At 35.5% G+C, this 19,796-nt stretch overlaps 3 protein-coding genes across 3 annotated transcripts; 2 read left to right on the top strand and 1 right to left on the bottom strand.

The window, feature by feature from the left end:
* The first annotated feature begins 522 nt into the window (after positions 1-522).
* On the top strand, positions 523-6,908 carry LOC125856614 (diphosphomevalonate decarboxylase 2-like). Its single transcript, XM_049536205.1, has 10 exons — positions 523-825; positions 2,401-2,599; positions 4,233-4,296; positions 4,481-4,544; positions 4,640-4,720; positions 5,124-5,210; positions 5,384-5,541; positions 5,682-5,730; positions 6,302-6,426; positions 6,531-6,908. Exons 1-10 carry the CDS (start codon positions 610-612, stop codon positions 6,751-6,753), a joined length of 1,266 nt encoding a protein of 421 aa, XP_049392162.1. The 5' UTR covers positions 523-609; the 3' UTR covers positions 6,754-6,908.
* Positions 6,909-9,752: 2,844 nt separating this feature from the next.
* LOC125856788 (probable LRR receptor-like serine/threonine-protein kinase At3g47570) lies at positions 9,753-13,488 on the top strand. The gene is made up of 2 exons (XM_049536412.1): positions 9,753-12,876; positions 12,997-13,488. Exons 1-2 carry the CDS (start codon positions 9,801-9,803, stop codon positions 13,341-13,343), a joined length of 3,423 nt encoding a protein of 1,140 aa, XP_049392369.1. The 5' UTR covers positions 9,753-9,800; the 3' UTR covers positions 13,344-13,488.
* A 344-nt stretch (positions 13,489-13,832) lies between these two features.
* On the bottom strand, positions 13,833-19,792 carry LOC125857012 (alpha-glucosidase-like). The gene is made up of 5 exons (XM_049536678.1): positions 19,509-19,792; positions 17,670-18,379; positions 16,813-17,043; positions 15,927-16,573; positions 13,833-14,867 (listed from the first exon to the last, which is right to left on the bottom strand). The coding sequence occupies exons 1-5, from the start codon at positions 19,751-19,753 to the stop codon at positions 14,010-14,012; spliced, it is 2,691 nt and encodes an 896-aa protein (XP_049392635.1). The 5' UTR covers positions 19,754-19,792; the 3' UTR covers positions 13,833-14,009.
* Between the last annotated feature and the right edge of the window lie 4 nt (positions 19,793-19,796).

Here is a 19,796-nt window from a genome sequence, read left to right on the forward strand (position 1 = left end):
CTACTCCTTCCAATCGAAAATCATATCTTCAGTAATATAAAGTTGCACCATGTCCTGCCTAATCACCTCTCCCGAATAATTTTTTGACCTACCCCTATCCCTCGGTGTACCCCTACAACCAGCCTCTCCGCATTTCCTCACCGGGACATTGATGCACCTCCTTTACACATGTGCCACATGCACAAAACATCTCAATCTCACTTTCCTCATATTCTTGTTCGCCAAAGCGACTACTCCCACCTTCTCCCGAATAATTAATAATTATTCAAATAAAATACAAAATACTTAATAATTAAGATATAAGAATTGAAAACAAAAATAGTTCACGGGTATTTTTTACCACGATCTTAAATATACAAAATAAATAGCCTATTCAAAAGTATGGACCCCAAACACACTAATGTGCCGCCTAGAAATAAAAATAAAAAAAACATTTTCATTCAATAAAGGAGGTTATATTTTTAGCCTATTTTTATTCTATATTATAAGCAATCATACATATGAATATCATGTAAAATGTATAAATATGTAACAAAAATATCAAATAAATTTCACAAATTTTGATCCAAATCCCAGAAATTTCTTTTTTTTTTCTTCAATTAGTTGGCCATGGCGGATGAATCTCAAAAATGGGTTTTGATGGTAACAGCACAAACACCCACTAACATTGCTGTGATTAAATATTGGGGAAAAAGAGATGAAAACCTAATTCTTGCAATTAATGATAGTATTAGTGTAACTCTTGATCCTGCACATCTTTGTACTACTACTACTGTTGCTGTTAGTCCTGCTTTTAATCAAGATCGAATGTGGCTTAATGGCAAGGTAAACAAAAAAAAAAATTTAAGTGTGATTTTATGATTTTGATTACTATTTGTTAATGGGGTTTGATTAATTTTTGTGATATTGGAAAAAAGATTAGTTTTTTATGAGTTTAAATGTTTTAGCTGCTACATGCAAGATTATAAGCTGATATGGTTAATAGTGCAACATTCTAAGCTGGCGGAGCTAGGATTTTCATTAAGGGTGAAAAAAATATGAAGACGATGAAGTCGAAGAGGTTCAACATATACTATGTATGCAGAAAAAATCATTTTAATCATATATAAACAATATAATTTTCCTCCGAAAGTCCCCCAAGGCTTAGCTCGAGTGGCAAAAGGTGAAGGATTTGTGGCTTAGGTCGCAGGTTCAAGTCCCGCACCACGCAAAGTGAAGCCCGGTATTTAAGTGGAGAATGGTAGAGAGGCGGGCTCATTATCTACCGAGTTTAAAAGGCTGTGATTGGTCCAAATAGCAGGTCACAGATGAATTTCTTGGTTATCAAAAATAAAAAATAAAAAAATTCCTCCGAAGGAGGATCCGATGAACCCCAAGGACCTTACTAGCTCTGCCCATGATTTTAAGTGTCTTTTAGCTGTATGTGACTACATATAGTAGAATGAAGGAGGTTTAAGTAAGGAATAGGGAATTGGGTTCTCCATTTCATACGATAGAAGTCCTCATTTTTGTTGGAATTTGTTAATCCTTTTGTGCCAATTTATGGGAAGGTGTTTTGATGGTGACATGGTGTTTAAGAGTAAAAAGAGATACATTTGAAACTTGTGGTTTAAAATAAATTGGAATTTTTTGTGGATACAAAGCATTATTTAAAGGGTAAAAATAAGCTTAAAGATAAATTCTTACTCTCTCTGTTTCAATTTGTTTGTCTAGTTTTGACTTGACACGGGGTTTAAGAAAGTAAAAGCAGATTTTTTAATCTTTTGATTTTAAACTAAAGATATGTAAAATTATTAAAATACTCTATAATCTAGTGGTCTTAAACATGTAAGGTGGAAAGTTAGAATTAAAGAGCTGCCAAAAAGGAAAGAGACATTCTTTTTTAAACAAACTAAAAAAGATAGTAGGATAAATAAATTGAAATAGATGGAGTACTAAATATAGAAAGACGAGCTAACAAGGGTTATAGTGGAATGGATAGTCCTTCCATGCTTAACCAGAGATCTCGGGGTCAAACCCCTGGATATGGAAATATTTTGGTTAGGGAGCGCTTCCTCCTTCAATGACCTTACACGACACAAATCCGGATCAATCGGGCCCCAATGCAAGTACTGTATTAAAAACCAAAAAAATAAGAAATCTATATTTCTTTTTAGATTGACTAAGGAAATTGTGTCACCTAAATTGAGACAGAGGAAGCAGCTAAATTACCTTTTTTCCATTTTGGGGTTGAGAGAGAGTGCATGATTGTTCTTTTACTATGTGCTGCTTTAGTAAGATACGCCTTTTAGTGCAGATTTATTAATTTTTGTGATTTTGGAAATAGTGTAAATATTTCTCTAATTTTGTTTGGAGGTATTCTTTGATCCTTTCTAATTTTACTTTTGCTGGTTCTTCTAGGAAATATCCCTCTCTGGAGGCAGATACCAGAACTGTCTTAGGGAAATTCGAGCTCGTGCTAATGATGTTGAGGATGAGAAGAAGGGTATCAAAATCACAAAAAAGGATTGGGAGAATCTTCACGTGCATGTTGCCTCTTATAATAATTTTCCTACTGCTGCAGGATTGGCTTCCTCAGCTGCTGGTTTTGCCTGCCTAGGTACTACTAACTATTTCTTTGTTACTTGAATTCTGTATTTGTTTGTCACTTCACTATTTCGTTTGTTTGATCTTCAGTGGCTGTTAAATTGAGTCCTCCTAATGGCTGCAGGAGATGAAAATATTGTCCTTCTCTGACGAGCATTTGTATAAATGCTTATATGCTGCACAACTTGTGCTTGCAAAGCTTTTTGAATTTTCTTATTTTACCTTATTTGTTGTAATAATATGGGATGTTATTGGAGTCCACAACATATGAAATGGATCTTTTAGGGCTTGCCTGTATCTTAATCTGTGATTTGACTTCAAAGCAAACAGAAAGTGATTCATTGTATCTTTATAGAGGGGATAACGCACAAGTACCCCTACACTATGACCGAAATCCCATTGACACACCTTAACTAAAATAAGGTTCTATTACCCCCTAAACTTATTTTTTTTGTAATTTTGTACACCTTTTGTCTTACATGGCACACTCCGTGACTCCACGCAATTGAGGCGCGTGGGAGATATTTGGAAGCCACGTAAGCCAAAACGGTTCACAAAATTACAAAAAAAATGGGTTCAGGGGGGTAATAGGACCTTAGTTTAGTTAAGGTGTATCTCTGGGATTTCGGTCTTAGTCTAGGGGGGTACTTGTGCATTTTCCCCTTTCTAGAGTGTTCCAGAAAGTTTTAAGTACCTTCTCTAGCTTGTAACAATGCATATAGGATAACATTCTCTATCCATAAACTATTATTCTGCTTGAGGATCAAAATAATTTTAAGAGACAGAATAGTTTAGCTAATGGGATATTGCAAGCTTTTATTTGTTCACATGCTGTCCATTATGTTTTTCTAAGTTTCTCAGCCATATATAGTTCAATTTAATCAAGTACTGTAACTATGAGCTTCCCCAATGCAAATTCAAATCGATCAGAGCTTCCTTTTACTATTTCCTTTCTCCTGCAACTTATTTTTCTGTAAACATATTATTTGAACTGTCATATCTTGTAAGTAGTCAGTAAAGAATGGACTGGTTAGCGAAACTATAGAGCTTATTTTTAATAGAATACTTTTTGCTTAGTAATACATTCTTTAGCTATGTGATAAAGTACTGCATTATATCTGTGCATTTGAGCTGCTTTGGGTTACAACCTCCTTTCTAATTCATGTATTGGATTAGTTATTATTGGTAATAGATTTCCTCGGTTCACCTATGATACATATTTGTGTCCACAAGTAGGTAAATATTCATCAATATTGTATTTGATCTTTTGTTAGCATATTCTCATTATAAATCCTTGTTTAAATATATAATGAAATTTCGATGACAATGAGTAAGCAATGTATCTAAGTGAAACCCATCTTATGATTTTTGTGTTGATAAGTGTATAACATACTACACATAAACAGTTACGCCTCAACCTCAAACAAGTTGGGGTCCGCTATATGAATCTTCACCAACATGACTCCATTTTAACACATCTCACACATCAATACCCTTTTCATTGAATTAGTTTTTTTCCTCTAGCTTTTTTTCGGTTGCTCTTTTTGGACCTAGTTCTCTCCTCTTCATGCATCTATGCTTTCTCTAAAAAAAATTATCCGATACTTCAAAAAGGAGTACAACTAATTTCTGTTTCATCTATGTAGTTTATTCTCTTGCGAAGTTAATGAATGTGCAAGAGGACAACGGGAGGCTTTCTGCAATAGCAAGGTAAATTATCAGTCGTAAGTAATTCCTTTAGCTTGTTGGTATGTATTTCATTGGTCCTATGAATTCTATTGATAATTTTTTTTTTCTCTGTTCCAATGGTCTTGTTATTAGGTTACCCTATGATAACTGAGGTTCAATAGGTCAGATAAATAGTCAAAATGACTACTTTGGTTATTCACTTCAGGCAAGGTTCAGGAAGTGCATGTCGAAGCTTATATGGAGGATTTGTCAAGTGGGTAATGGGAAAAGTACGTCCGCTTCATGAGTTCTTGTCTTGTGCTTCCGTTGACAGATATCTTATCTTCTCAGCATTGTTGTAATCCATTTCCCTGGATACTTGTAGGAGGAAAATGGAAGCGATAGCATTGCTGTTCCACTTGTTGATGAGAAGCACTGGGATGAGCTTGTTATCATCATTGCTGTGGTATGTACTTATCCATCCACTTTATCATTGTTCCTCCAAAAGATTGAGCAATTAATATCGTGCTAGTATTCTGTTCTTATTTTCAACTATTGCTTACACTATGAAGGTTTTTCAATTCGTATAATCTAATCATGTACTTTTACCTACTCCTTAATTTATTTTATTTTCCGTTTAATCAGCCATCTTATAGTTTCATCACTTCTAAGTTTCAACTTATACTTCCATGTCATTTCTTCAAAATTTTATGCTGTCCCCTCCTCCCTAATCTTTGTGTACATTCTTCACTACAGATTGACAAAGACAATCACACACATACTAACCGTTGGGACACTTTCTGTTTTTTCCACAATAAAATACATATGTCAAAAAAGATTTGATTCTTATTGAATCGCTGTATATTCAGGTGTGCTCACGGCAGAAGGAAACAAGTAGCACCTCCGGAATGCGTGAGACTGTTGGAACTAGTGCACTTATAGAACACAGGGCAAAGGTATTTCATTTGTCTGGACTCTTGGACTCTTGATTACATTTAGATTCTGCATCTTCAATTAGCGTCCTCAAAATCTTCCAAGCACATTTTCACTTGGTCTTTATTTAAACTCTGTTCAACTGGTGAGAGTTGTATTCAAAGTATAATTTTTCATCTTATATTCGATTTTTCAGGAAGTAGTGCCAAAGCGAATAATTCAGATGGAAGAAGCCATACAAAAACGTGATTTTGCAACTTTCACTCATTTGACTTGTGCAGACAGCAATCAGTTTCATGCAGTCTGCCTGGATACTAGCCCTCCTATATTCTACATGAATGACACATCTCATAGGCAAGTTCTCTTAACTTCAAGTTACTAACATGAAGTGTGTGGAACTTCTTATTCTTAATAGAAGTACTGAACTTGATGATTGTTTTTACTGATGTCGAGAATAGGAAAAAATAAGTCCTGATGGTGTGTTTAATTTTCAGGATAATCAGCTGTGTTGAGAAATGGAACCGTTCAGAAGGAACTCCACAGGTTTTTTACTTTACCACAACCTTTCACTAATGCATACTTGCATGATTTTGTTTGTCACACCCCTATTTTTCACCACCCCTCTTTCGGAGGTAAGTTTTGAGAATGCCCGAGAAATCTGTCGTAGAATTCAATGCTTGAGCCAGAATTGTGGATATTAGATATTTGAAAGAGAACAGTGATTTTCCTTCTGAACTGGAATTTTTTGTTTCATTTTTTAAATATATATTGCATCTCTCTCCTCAAATCCATCTACCTTCCTATTTGAAGAGTCTGCAAACTGGATTATATTCCAACTGAACTACCCCTGGTCTTGAGCCGGTTTTACGGTTACTGCTTTCCGGTTACTTCATAATATCTGTTACAACTGAGATCTTGACTCCATATCAAGTGAAGCAAGAAAATCTATCCGTTTCCAGCCTTTTCTCGGTACTGATCGACAATTTGAGTGTTTGACTATGAACTATTGGGGTCTGGAAAACCTAATGTCCTGCAATTTGACTTCTAAAGTAGGTTTACAGTTGCATTAGTAAATGTATTTGGCCTTGTCACCGAGTATGATAAATGTTGCCAGGTTGCATACACTTTCGACGCAGGGCCAAATGCAGTCCTAATTGCACGTAACAGAACATCCGCTGCACTTCTGCTTCAGAGGCTGCTTTTCCACTTCCCTCCAAATTCAGAAACTGATCTAAACAGGTACATTCACTATCAAAAGTTTCCAATTTTTTCCATAGGATGAATTGTTCTAGACCATATGGTATTGATCGATGATCATACTAACTGCTTCTTCCTCTATCCAGCTACGTCATCGGTGATAAATCATTAATGGAGGATATTGGAATTCAGGATATAAAGGACATTGAAGCGTTGCCTCCGCCTCCAGAAATCAAAGACAAGGTTCCAGCTCAGAAATACAAAGGCGAAATTAGTTACTTCATCTGCACACGACCTGGTAGAGGTCCGGTTTTGATAAGTGATGACAGCCAAGCTCTCCTCCACCCTGATACTGGGTTGCCCAAGTAAGCGGCGGCCTTTTGTTTACATAGTCTCGAGTTCTAAGTATTACAGCCCTTGAGAAAAAAAGATTGGAGGCTGCCATTTTCAAAATGGTCATAGTTCAGATGAACTTTGAATTCAAAAGTTGTTATTTGTAGTTTAGTTTTCCTGTATTATTCCTCATTGGGAACCCTTGTGTACTTGTTTCTATAATAAAAGTCCTCAATTTTGCTTGATCTTCTAACTTTTTTCGGGTTAATTTTACGTATGGTCACTGAACATATTGGAAGAATGGCCTGAAATACCTAAGGCCAAAAGCACCATGAACATGGCAACTATATATAACTTTGTTCATCACCATGACTACTAGTGAAAGACAACAAGTTTTCTGGTGTTTTTTCTTCTTTTCAATCCGGTGCCCTGTAACATATTGGAGCCCGACTAATCTGATTCACACCGCATAGGGCTTCACTCGGGGGAAGGCTTTCTACTAAAGATTTTTCCATAGCTAAGGCTCGAATCTAAGACTTTTGGTTGAGAGAAGAGCAACTTCAATCACTATATCACATCCTTCAGACCATCTCCAACCCACCTCTATTTTACTCTCCATTTTCTATATTTGGAGAGTAAAATAGAGAATGTCCACTCCAACCCCCCTCTATATTACCCTCTATACTCAATTTATAGAGAGGTGAATAGTAGTTCTCCAAATTTGGAGAACTATTATTCACCTCTCTATTTTATTATTTCTATGATATCATTAATTAAGTCTTTATTATTTGCAATTATTTTCTAATGTAATATAACATCTAAAAATATTTTATTGACAAATTACTACTTCCACCCGAATTAATAATTTTTCTATTTTTTTTTTTAAATAGGACTTTAAATATGTAATTTAAAATTATTTTAATTTTATTTATATTATATAAGACTATTAATTAATTGTCTAATATTTGTAATTATTTTCTAAGTAATATAATATCTAAAAACATATTATTGATAAGTATACTACTTTCATCCCGAATTGACAATGTTTCTAAGTTGATTTTTTAAAAAAAAAAATTGTCACTTTAAATATGTAATTTAAAATTATGTAATTACTTTTCACTATGAAGAATGCACAAAGTTTACATGATAATTCCAACAATCCACTTTTATGTTATAGTGATAAATTATTAAACTACACTTTTTAATGAGCACGAAAATACTTGATGCAATAGTTCAAAATAGAATAGGGGAAGTAAATTAGTATACGAAATATACAAATGAAATTGTTAATTTAAACAATTTTTAGCTATACATAAATAAAATAAGGACAAAAGATTACTCATTTTGAACTCTGTAATGCATTAATAGAGCATTTATGGGAAAAACATAATAGTCTTGAAAGTTGAATATCTATGTAAAATTTAAAATAACTTTTTCAAAGATGCAATATTTACTATGTAATTGTATTTCATCAATGATTTCATTTTGATTTGAATTGTTCGTTTATATGTATTATATATAATATTTGTTGCAATTTATGTTATTGAGAAACTTAGAATAAAATTAATTTTTAATTAAATGAAGAATTTGATAAGAATAAAATTTTATATTACATGAACATTATATAGATTATAGGGGTGATTATTTGAAATAGGAAAATAAAATTGAAATAGAAATAATAATATAATATTGAGGAAAGGGAAAAAAGATTCATTTTTAGAGAGTAAAATAAAGAATTGGGTTGGAGTTGATTGTCTGAAAAAATAGAGAACTTTATATTTGAATAGTAAAATAGAGAATAGGGTTGGAGATGCCCTAGCTTTGGTGGTACAATAAGTTATTAATTCCTAAGCAAATGGACTTCATTTATACAACTTTAAATCTTACGGCTCATTTGGCTACAAGGATACGAGATGATAATTTTGAAATAATATACGGGATTATTTTATTCCGAGTTTGATTGAACTTTTCTAGATGTGGTATAAGCAATTTTAGGATAATGATATTACTTAAACTACATGATAAAAAGAAGGAATTAGCAATGGACAACTTCTGTCGCTAATTATATAAATTCATCGGTAATACTACTTAACGATGGATTATCAAAAAATATTGTTACTTACGAGTTACTTAACGATAGATTAGAGACACATTTTGAAGCTTTCTCCTAAAGTCTTCTAAGAAACCCTATGGTTAAAGTCATTTTTCCTAATATTTATTGAACACGAGAGATGACTCTTCTGGAAAAAAGTCTTTTTTTTTCACGAATAGATGTGTGTTCAATTTAAAGCCTCTATATATTACAAACTAACTCAACCACCACCTTCTATTATAATTTCTATATAAGCTGAGAAGTTGAAATATACGTTCCTTTTCCAAAAAAATGTGAGGTTCTCCATCATAGTTAGCTAAAAGGTCTCCTAAATTGATGTTGATGAGTAGTGCATTTTGTTGTGATGTTAAACTATTCTTGTGGTACCACTTCAATTGGTATTTTTCAAGAAAAACGTCTGAGATAAGAAATGCAGTGTTTCACTAAGATTTCGAATAGCGGTCCATACTAATCTTACTACAGCTAGTAAGAAAATGAATGTAAGGCACATGCAAGTCAATTCAATTTCTAAGATAGGCCACACAACATGCCATGAAGAAAGTTCTATATGAAAAGTCAATTCAGATTAGTTGGACACCGAGTTAGAAGCAAAAAAAAAAAGTAGTGTGAACTAATCAAGGGAAGTGGACAGATTCTTTTTTTCCTTTTGTTACTTATTTTCCTCCTTTAATGTGTTTTCACACTAATAGCCTTTTTCCCTTTTGCTACTTATTTTCCCATTGACTTTGATTCTGAACCATATAAATATATACTCTTTTTCTTCTTTCTTAATAATGCAAGTTTACTGACTTTACATTATAGTCATACATTTGTTTAAATTTCATGTCGTGTCGAGTCAAACTATGTCAGATAAATCAAAACAGAGATACAAGACGATAACTTTTCGTCTATTTGTGAAATAATTCAAGTGGAGTCATTCATTTTCTTTTTTTCCAATATATATCCTTTTTCCATTTCTCTTCATAGTAGTATGTTTCCAGTGCATAGTAACATCATGGAGAAACACATTTTCTTATTGATACTTGCTATCTTAGTTCAATTTTACTTTGTTTCTTCTATATCAGCTACTATTTTCTCAAATGAGACTGATCAAGAAGCTCTACTAGCTTTTCGAAATCTTGTTACGAGTGATTCTAGTCATTTTTTAGCCAATAATTGGACAAAAAATACTTCATTTTGCTCATGGTTTGGTGTCACTTGTAGTCCAAAAAGGCAAAGGGTTGTAGCCTTGACTCTTCCTAATTTGCAACTTCAAGGCACAATTTCGCCTTCTTTGGCCAATCTATCCTTTCTCATAGAGCTAAATCTCACGAACAACAACTTCCATGGTAACATCCCTTATGGCATTGGCCACTTGCCTCGTTTACGAGTGATTGATATTCAGAACAACCAGCTCCAAGGTAGTATTCCAACAAGTCTATTTCAACACCAGAGAGTTCAAATCATTTCATTGGCTTTCAATAAACTCGGTGGTGAAATGTGGAACGGTACATGGTATGTACCCGAACTCAGAGTCTTAAATCTCAGGAACAATACCATCACAGGTATAATCCCTCCTTCTATTGGAAATGCCACAAAGTTGATGAACATCAGTTTGAATTGGAATAGAATCAACGGCAACATTCCAATGGAGATCGGTAATCTAAGCCAACTTGTAGAGTTGTCGTTGTCTCGTAATCAATTAACAGGTTCCATTCCTTCAACATTGTTTAATATCTCCTCCCTTCTCGTCTTGTCTCTGGCATACAATAGCCTTTCAGGTCCTCTGTTTCTTGATGATCGACGTAATGTTCTTTCATCAAACCTCGAGCATATAGGTGTATCATACAATCAAATCACTGGTCACATTCCTTCCAACATCTGCCAATTCAAAGCTCTCAAAGTCTTGTCCATATCTTACAACAACATAACTGGAGAAATACCGAGAAATATTGGCTGTTTACCCAAGCTCGAAGAGCTTTATATTGGCTATAATGCAATAGATGGAACAATTCCTACTTCATTAGGCAATATTTCCACTCTTCAAAAACTTCATTGTGGAAACAATCACATGGAGGGAGAACTTCCTCCGGAATTAGGAAAGCTATCAAACTTAAGACAAATCAATTTCGAAGAAAATCATAATCTTATAGGTGAAATTCCAAATGCTATTTTCAACATATCTTCTTTGGAATTCATTGCTTTCACTTTCAACAACCTCTCAGGTAGAATTCCAAATCTTCTTCATCTTCCAAACCTTATACAACTTCTCTTAGCAAACAATCAGCTCGAAGGTGAAATTCCTCGGTACATCACAAATGCTACCAATCTTGAGCTATTGGAACTATCAGATAACCTTCTCACAGGCAGTATCCCTTATGATTTAGGAAATCTTCGCGAGCTGCAAGAACTTTTCCTACATCATAATCAACTTACTGAGTTGAGATTCTTTGATTCTTTGGTGAAATGTAGGATGTTGAGATATGTACAAGTGGGATCGAATCCGTTGAATGATGTTCTGCCAAGTAGTATTGGCAATCTTTCATCTACTGTTGAATATTTTCATATTGGAGATGCACAAATCAATGGATTCATTCCCACTAGTACAGGCAACATGAGCGGTCTTACAACGCTAGTTTTTCAAGATAACAATTTGACAGGAAACATTCCTCGTGAGATCGGTAAGCTTAAACAACTCCAAGGTTTATTTCTAGTTAACAATAGACTACAGGGGGATATAACAGAGGTAGTATGTGATTTATTGAATTTGGTTCGATTAGCTCTGTCTGAAAATGAGCTCTCGGGGGTGATTCCGGAATGTCTAGGAAGTCTTACCATGCTACAACACCTTTTTTTAGGTTCTAACAAGTTTGAATCAAAGCTTCCTTTAAGCTTTTGGAAGATGAGTAGTCTTCTCTATGTAAACATGTCGCGTAATTCTATAGAGGGAGAAGTTCCATCAGATATCGGAGAACTTAAAGCTATTGTAGCAATTGAAATCTCTGGTAACCACTTTTCAGGGATGATACCAAGCAATTTGGGGGAACTTCAAAACTTGAAGTTACTTTCCTTATCGAACAATTCGTTTTCAGGTCCAATTCCATTATCCTTTTCAAACTTGAAAAGCTTGGAATTCTTGGATTTGTCTTTGAATGACTTGTCAGGTACTATTCCTAAGTCTTTCGAAAAGCTTTTGTACCTTACAAGCATCAACGTCTCGTTTAATGTTTTAGAAGGTGAAATACCTAGTGGTGGTGTGTTTGCAAATTCCACCCTGCAATCATTTCGCGGGAACAAAGGTTTATGTGGAAGGCAAATATTGGAGGTTCCTGCTTGTGCTGTCACTACTCCTGAACAACAACAACCAAAATCGAAGAGGCTTGTGCTAAAAATTGTCACTCCGGTGGTTATTTCATTCTTTCTGATATTCTTGTTGGTTGTCTCAATTTGGATAATGAAACGAAAGAAGAAAGGAAAGTCCAAAGATATTGAAAAGGTTCCGGAGATGAGGACTTATCAATTGATTTCTTATCATGAGATTCAACGAGCAACAAACAATTTTGATGAATCCAATTTGATTGGCGTGGGAGGTTCTGGCTCTGTGTACAAAGCCACATTACCTAGTGGAATTGTGGTTGCAATAAAGGTACTGGATTTGGAAAATGAGGAAGTATGCAAAAGGTTTGATACTGAATGTGAAGTGGTGAGAAATGTTAGACACAGAAATCTTGTTTCGGTGATCACTACGTGTTCTAGTGATCACATAAGAGCCTTCGTTCTGCAATATATGCCCAACGGAAGCCTTGACAATTGGTTGTACAAAGAAGATCGCCACTTAAACCTTCGTCAAAGAGTCACCATAATGCTTGATGTAGCTATGGCAATTGAATATCTACATCACGGTAATGACACCCCTATAGTTCATTGTGACCTCAAGCCAGCCAACGTTCTTTTGGATGAAGATATGGTGGCGCGTGTTGGTGATTTTGGCATCTCAAAGATTTTAGCTGTAAGCAAGTCTATGGCACATACAAAGACATTAGGCACTCTTGGATATATTGCACCAGGTATACTACCATACTCTATACTAGTCTCTTTCCATTTCACTTATGTATCGAAGACCTTTCATTATTGTTATATCAGATGAGTAATTGAGTAATACTTTTTTTCATTTTCGTTCTTTTAAGAATATGGCTCGGAGGGAATAGTGTCCACTCGTGGTGATGTTTACAGTTATGGCATCATGTTGATGGAGGTTTTGGCAAAAAGAAGGCCAACAGGTGAAGAGATATTCGATGAAAATCTTGGCTTGAGAGAGTGGATAACGCGAGCATTTCCAAGAACTATGATGGAAGTTGTGGACACGGATATTTTACATGGTGGAGAAAAAATCACTTCCAAAAGTGAACTCTGCATACTTTCCATGATAGAACTGGCTTTAGATTGCACAAAGGCAACACCAGAATCAAGGATAACCATGAAAGATGTAGTCAAGAGGCTTAATAAAATTAGGAACACATTTTTGGAAACATAGAAGTTAGTTAGAATCTCTTTTAATGTTGTTTTTTTCTTATAAGTTGTAAGTTGATACTCAATCTGTTTGTCATACTTTTTAGTCCGTTTTAAAAAGAATGTCTGTCTCTTTTCTTTTTTGGGAACTCTTAAATTCTAACTTTCTACATGTGTATGACATGTTTAAGACCACGAGATTAAAGGATATTATTACTCTTCTACTTAAAATGATATGACCGTTCTTTCTCATCATATACCTATTTTGTGATGCTTTTAGTTGAGTTCGATCATCATGTTCAAGATCCTGCTATGTAGACAAAAAAAATGAGTATACTTCTTTTTTCAAAGCCACGTGACTTTTTTTATTCGATAAATAGGTTTCCCTCAGCGAAAAGGGAAGATGTGCTCTATCTATTAGACGATGAGGGTATATATGAACTCGGTCCAAATTATAGACTAATAGCTCTACCTTCTCCAAATTCCACAAAGGCAAATATTGAACAAACAATAATACAACTAGAATATTTTTATTATAACATGGCAATAACCTTAACAACTTTTTCCAATTGACTCAATTGATGAACAATATTGTAGTTTGAATTACATGAACAACAACAATTATAATACATCCAGTATAGTCTTACAAGTTGAGTCTTGGAAAGGTCGGTAGAGAAGTTGTTTCCGATAATTAATTTTCAAGTGTTACCTCAATAGTAAATTCTTTTCCAATAAGAACTGATAGACCTCTCATCTCCAAAACACCAAATGCACTTTTATCAATTTTTGTTCTAATTTTAGAAGTCAAATTATATGCTCTTATTCTACTCACCCCTTTTTTCAGTCCAAGAAAAGTCACTTTGTGTATTCTCCAATTCTTACTCAAAGCAAACTCTTCATTCACAACATTTGATCTTAGATATAACTTCTTATTCACAACATTAGTGTGAAATTTCACTAGGCTCCATTTTCCTCCCTCTCCTCCCATTTCAACGTCTTCGCCATCGTCCAAGAAAACTTCCCCTGAACTATTTCCCCTGTTGTTGATGGCGACAACAAGTTCAAACGGAGTATCCCGGGCTGCTCTTGTTGTCATTGCTTCTCCTTGCATCACTACAATGTTTCCCTCCCTGAGGTGCACGTTGATATGATCAGGAGGCGCATCTAGACTGATGTAGCTACCGGACTTCATATTCACGTAGTTTGAATAGTTGAAGAGGTTGAACCAGGTACCAGATGGGAAATACGCGTTAACTGAAACTGCTCCAGATGTCAGTACTGGTGATATCATTAACCCCTTACCGATGAGAAACTGAGTGTCGATGGTGTAAGTGTTTGTATCCTCGGGAAATGAAAAGAAAAGAGGACGCGCTATAGGGACGCCTTTGGTGTGTGCCTCAAACATTAGCGTGTAGAAGTATGGTAAGAGACGATACCGTAGTCCGAGCACCTTTCTGGTAGTTGCAGCTACTGAATCCCAGATATATAGCTCTTGATGGATAGTGAACTTGTCAGAGTGATCCCTTGCAAAGGGATAAAATGCACCTAGCTACATTCGACGAGACGTTGATTATCAGATATCAGAAAAGTATCATACTTCAATTTGAATTTTGAATTGAATAGAAAATTAAAATTTCGTTTTCGTAGATCAAAACCAAAGAATATAGAAACAGCAATAGAACAATAAATGAGAAGAAAGACAGATATTATAGATATCTCCACATGACATGTTTAAGCCATACATACCTTCTCTTCTAATACACTTTCAAATCGTATTCTACTCAAAAATACGAAGACAAAATCTCTAATTAACATATGAACTTCATCTTCTGTATGAGTATTTTAAGGAAAGCACTACAACCAACATATTGCCAAGCATTGTTCATTAATTTGATAACACTACAACAACATACTCAGTGTGACCCCACAAGTGGGGTCTAGAGAGGGTAGTGTGTTTGCAGTGGAAGGTAGAGAGATTGTTTCCGATAGACCCTCGGTTCAAGTAAAAGCATTTCAAAACAGTTCAGAAAAAAAGAAAACAGTGGGAGTGGAGAAGCCAGGAAAAAATAATAAACAAAGCATGACAGACCATACTGAAAAAAAGGAAAGTAACTACAACAAAATAATATGATAATCGAAGAACAAGAACATTAAATAAACAGAAACAGAATAACAGGAAACTACAAGAGTAATCTACGAGTACTGTTAGCAGAAAAACAAGACTCGTTGGACCAGTTGCGCACTCATAATTCTAAGGTCATGGTAGCCGGAGGCGGATCTAGGATTTATATTTAATGAGATAACGATTCTGGGTTTTGGACAGTGACCACAAGTTGATATGCAATAATAACCGACCATATAATGAGTATCAATATTAAATAGACCGCCAAGTTTAGCTTAGACATATAATAAGATCGGGCACTTCTAACTAGTCATGCCTTCTCCGATTTCTTTAATCTTGGCTAATTCAAGTTGATACAAGGCATAGCAAAGAGTTTGAACCAAGATTTCCAATTTGAAATATTTTCCTGCAAGTTTCACATTTGTTCTTGACTGAAATCATGAACTTTCAAGCAAAGTGCTTCTTTAAAGACAAAAGAACTTGTACCTGAATCCAACGGCGACATAATTCTTCAGTAGTATTTCTACCAAAGCCACATATATCAGCTCCAACCATGGGAATCCCAAACAATCCAGAATTCAAAATGCCGGGAATACTATAAGCCAAATCATCCCATGTGGCTGCATTGTCTCCGGTCCAATGTGCCGTGTACTTCCCAGCACCCACAAAGGTTGATCTGCTAAGTATAAACGGCCTTTTACCAGTAACATCGATTAAAGCAGCATTGGTAGTTTTAGCTTCCAGGAATCCGTAGAGGTTATGAACATTGTACTCTAAGGCGTTCCCGAAATGTACTGATGTTGCTGGGACAGTCTTCTCGTTTATTGGACGTAAGCTTCCGGAGTTATTGATCTTATAAGGAGGGTTGTCAAGGGTAGAAGACGGGCTCGGAGGAGAAGAGATGAAGTTAGATAACTCGTTCATGTCAAGCCAGAGCCCATCGATGGGGAGAAGGTCATGGAAAATCTTGATTTCATTACTCCAGAAGACTCTGCCTCGGGGATTTATGAAATCAGGAAAGTAGACTTTTCCAGGCCAAACTTTGCCGAGATAAGGGACACCATCGCGTTTGATGAAAACGTCTGCTTGCATCCCTCTCTTGTATGTCTCATATGAGCTATTTATGCTGATCCCTGTGAAGTACAAATCACTGAAATCATTTGACCCAATACCTTCACTATCTCTCAACGCAAGCATAAATTCAACAAAATAAAGTGCAGCCCGATGCACAAAGCATCCCACGTTCATGGAGGTCTAGGAAAGGCTGCACCATAAGGGGTATGATGTAGGTAGCCTACCCTGACACTAATTCCGCAGACGTATAAATATCAACAAAAGCAAGAAATTTAATATGTTATAACTCATAACTCACCTGGATCCAATATGAGAACAAATTTCTGACCATTGTGATGAAGTGTATCAACAAATTTCTTCATCTGGTCAAGTGGGAAGTTAATAGGATCGAGTGTGAAATCCTTATAACCATCCATATGATCAATATCTGTCCACATGACCTCAAGAGGGATCTGAGCTTTCGAATATCCAGCAACCACATGCTTAATTTCAGTAATGTCTTTATAACCATAACGGCATTGGTGAAATCCTGTCGCCAACAATTTGCAATAGCTTGCATGAAAAACAATGTGTGCATCTATCTGTCTCAAACCATACATGAGTATATTGTAGAAAGAAAACTCAATCCTCATATTCCCAACTAGTAAAAGCTCTACACATCCCATTATGAGTACTGAAATGGGTAGGATCACGAAATGTTATAAAACTGAGCTCTGCACTAACGAGTACTTGACACAACTAGAAATTGTGCACATTTTTAAGTACTCCCTCCATTTCAATTTGTTTGTCTGGTTTTGACTGGGCATAGAATTTTAAGAAAGTAAAGAAGATTTTTGAATCTTGTGGTCTTAAAACTAAAGATATGTAGAATGTACCAGAATGTCTTTTAATCTTGAGGTCTTAAACATGTCATCCGGAGAGTTAGAATTAAAGAGCTGCCAAAAAAGGAAAGAGGCGGACTGAAAAGGAAGTAAGACAAACAAATTGAAACGGAGGGAGTAATATTTTAATATCATGAAGAAGCATGTGAATCAAACAGTTTGAGGAAATTAAGTGGGAAGTACTAAACAAAATTCAAAAGTTAAGGTCATATGAAATTAGTAACCAGAATAAACACTATGAAATAATAGGTAATTCGCTAGTATAATTACGCACCAAAAGACCAGTATGGCATGGGTGCTGGGCGGCCAATGAGCTCTGTGTACTGTTCCATGACCAACTCTGGCACAGGACCAGCAAAGAAGTACAAGTCAATGACCCCTCCAATCACCTTGTAAGTAATTCTGTCACCAGCATATACAATGTCCATGCCATTGCTATTGAACAGCAAGACTCCGTGACTAGTCCCCGCGCCAGGATGAGACCTGACATCCATGTAAAAAGGATGGGAACCATACAAGTTGAGATCAACATTAGCACTACCAATATCAGCATTCCAAAGAGTCAATGTCTGATTATGCTTGAGCTTAAAATTTCTCTTGGTATGCTCCCCCAGACCATAAATAGATGACCTATTGGCTGGCAATGAAGAGGACAATTGAAGGTACTGATCCTTGAAGATGAGGAACGTGTCCGGAATGTCATTTTCAGGTGTGGTGTCAAAAAGAACATCACCTGTGGAGTGTCGCGTGATAGTAAAGCCAAAAGGGGTGGTGTTGTAGAGAGTGAAAGTAAGGTCCGAAACGGTGTCTGTATGGACGTAGTGTGTGTCTTCTGATAATGGAAGTGAGGTAGAAGAGCGCTTTTCCAAGAGGGAGCTTCGGGGGGATAAATGAGTTTCCCGGGGGATAAATTCTCGAGGAACTTCCCATCTTTCATGATCAGCATCCGTAATTCTGACTCTTAAACGGTCTTTCGTCTCAAAGCTGCAGAATCCATCAACATGGAAACAAGAAAAGGCTGATCAGTCCATTTATAAACTAAAAAGATCTTTTGACACTAAAAAGGACACAACTGTTGAAAATTACGTAGTAAACAACAACAACATACCCAGTGTAACACCACAAGTAAAGTATAGGGAGGATGGTGCGTACGCAACCTTACCCCTACCCTGTGAAGGTAGAGAGGCTGTTTCCGATAAACAATCGACTCAAGTAAAACATATTAAAATCAAGTATGGAAAGTAAATAAAACAGTGAGGGAAAGTCATGATAAAAGTATAGGAGAAGAGAACAGTAGCAATAACAAACAATACAGTAACCGAAGCAAAGGAAACAACATGTAATAAAATCCAAGCTAGAATAGTTTTTATGTGAAATGGCAAGTGACACTTCTGTGACAAAGTAAAGAGTGATAACTTTACTACATGATCTCCAATAGTAGTTGCTTGCCCATTTGAGCAATAAACTACAAAAAAAGGCTAAATAGCCTGACAAACACCCCTACTTGTCCCTTTTTAACAAGCCGCCCCCTTTACTTCACGGAGTTTCATCTAAACACCTGAACCAGTCCAATATTAGTACTCTCCCCATTTCAATTTGTTCGTCTTACTTTCTTTTAGCCTGTTTCAAAAAAAATCTCTTTTCTTTTGGTAACTCTTTAATATCAACTCTTCATGCATAACATGTTTAAGATCACAAGATTCAAACGTCTTTTGATACTTTCTTTAACTCAATTACCAAATCAAACCAAGACAAATAAATTGAAACGGAGGCAATATATTTCTTCACAAAAACTTCAACATTTTCCTCATGAAAATACATATCCAAACACAACTTCAAATTCCAAATACCCCTTTCCCAAATTAACTTCAAATAGTACTACTTTTCTTCAAATATCACAAAATCCATGTCCAAACACCTTCATAAAATTGATGAAATTTCAATAAATAAGTATGTAATGTAAAATAAAATCAAACAACAACAACATAGCCAGTAAAATCCCACTAAGTGGGGTCCGGGGATACTACCACTACCTCCTCAAGCTCTCGAGGGAGTAGAGAAGCTGTTTCCGATAGATAATATAAAAGAAAATGATTTACAAAATTAGTAGTACCAAGCAGTAAGGGTGAGATTTTGAATGTCAGTTCCAAAAACAGAGGAACTTTTGATGAGCTGAAGGTAAGCAGTCAACGTCCTTCCAGATGAGTCAACGCCTACTGATCTAACAATATATCCATATCCAACTTGTTCAGATTTTGTTATAAGTGCTAATAATGGAACCAAAAAAGTGAAGAACAAGATAAAATATTTAGAGAAAATAAGAACAATACAAAATTTATTAGTTGTGTGGTTGTTCATTGTGATGAGGAGAACAATATAATAATATCCAATTTTTGTTGTC

The sequence above is a fragment of the Solanum stenotomum genome, chromosome 2, assembly GCF_019186545.1.
Source record: "Solanum stenotomum isolate F172 chromosome 2, ASM1918654v1, whole genome shotgun sequence".
Taxonomy (NCBI): Eukaryota; Viridiplantae; Streptophyta; class Magnoliopsida; order Solanales; family Solanaceae; genus Solanum; species Solanum stenotomum.

Coding starts and splice junctions, on each gene's coding strand:
- LOC125856788 (XM_049536412.1), top strand. CDS start 9,801: ATGTTTCCAGTGCATAGTAACATCATGGAGAAACACATTTTCTTATTG. Junction 12,877..12,996: donor TCTTGGATATATTGCACCAG/GTATACTACCAT, acceptor CGTTCTTTTAAG/AATATGGCTCGGAGGGAATA.
- LOC125857012 (XM_049536678.1), bottom strand. CDS start 19,753: ATGAACAACCACACAACTAATAAATTTTGTATTGTTCTTATTTTCTCT. Junction 16,574..16,812: donor TGTTCTCATATTGGATCCAG/GTGAGTTATGAG, acceptor TGTACTTCACAG/GGATCAGCATAAATAGCTCA. Junction 14,868..15,926: donor TATGTCGCCGTTGGATTCAG/GTACAAGTTCTT, acceptor CGTCGAATGTAG/CTAGGTGCATTTTATCCCTT.
- LOC125856614 (XM_049536205.1), top strand. CDS start 610: ATGGCGGATGAATCTCAAAAATGGGTTTTGATGGTAACAGCACAAACA. Junction 4,545..4,639: donor TCAAGTGGGTAATGGGAAAA/GTACGTCCGCTT, acceptor GGATACTTGTAG/GAGGAAAATGGAAGCGATAG. Junction 4,721..5,123: donor TTGTTATCATCATTGCTGTG/GTATGTACTTAT, acceptor CTGTATATTCAG/GTGTGCTCACGGCAGAAGGA.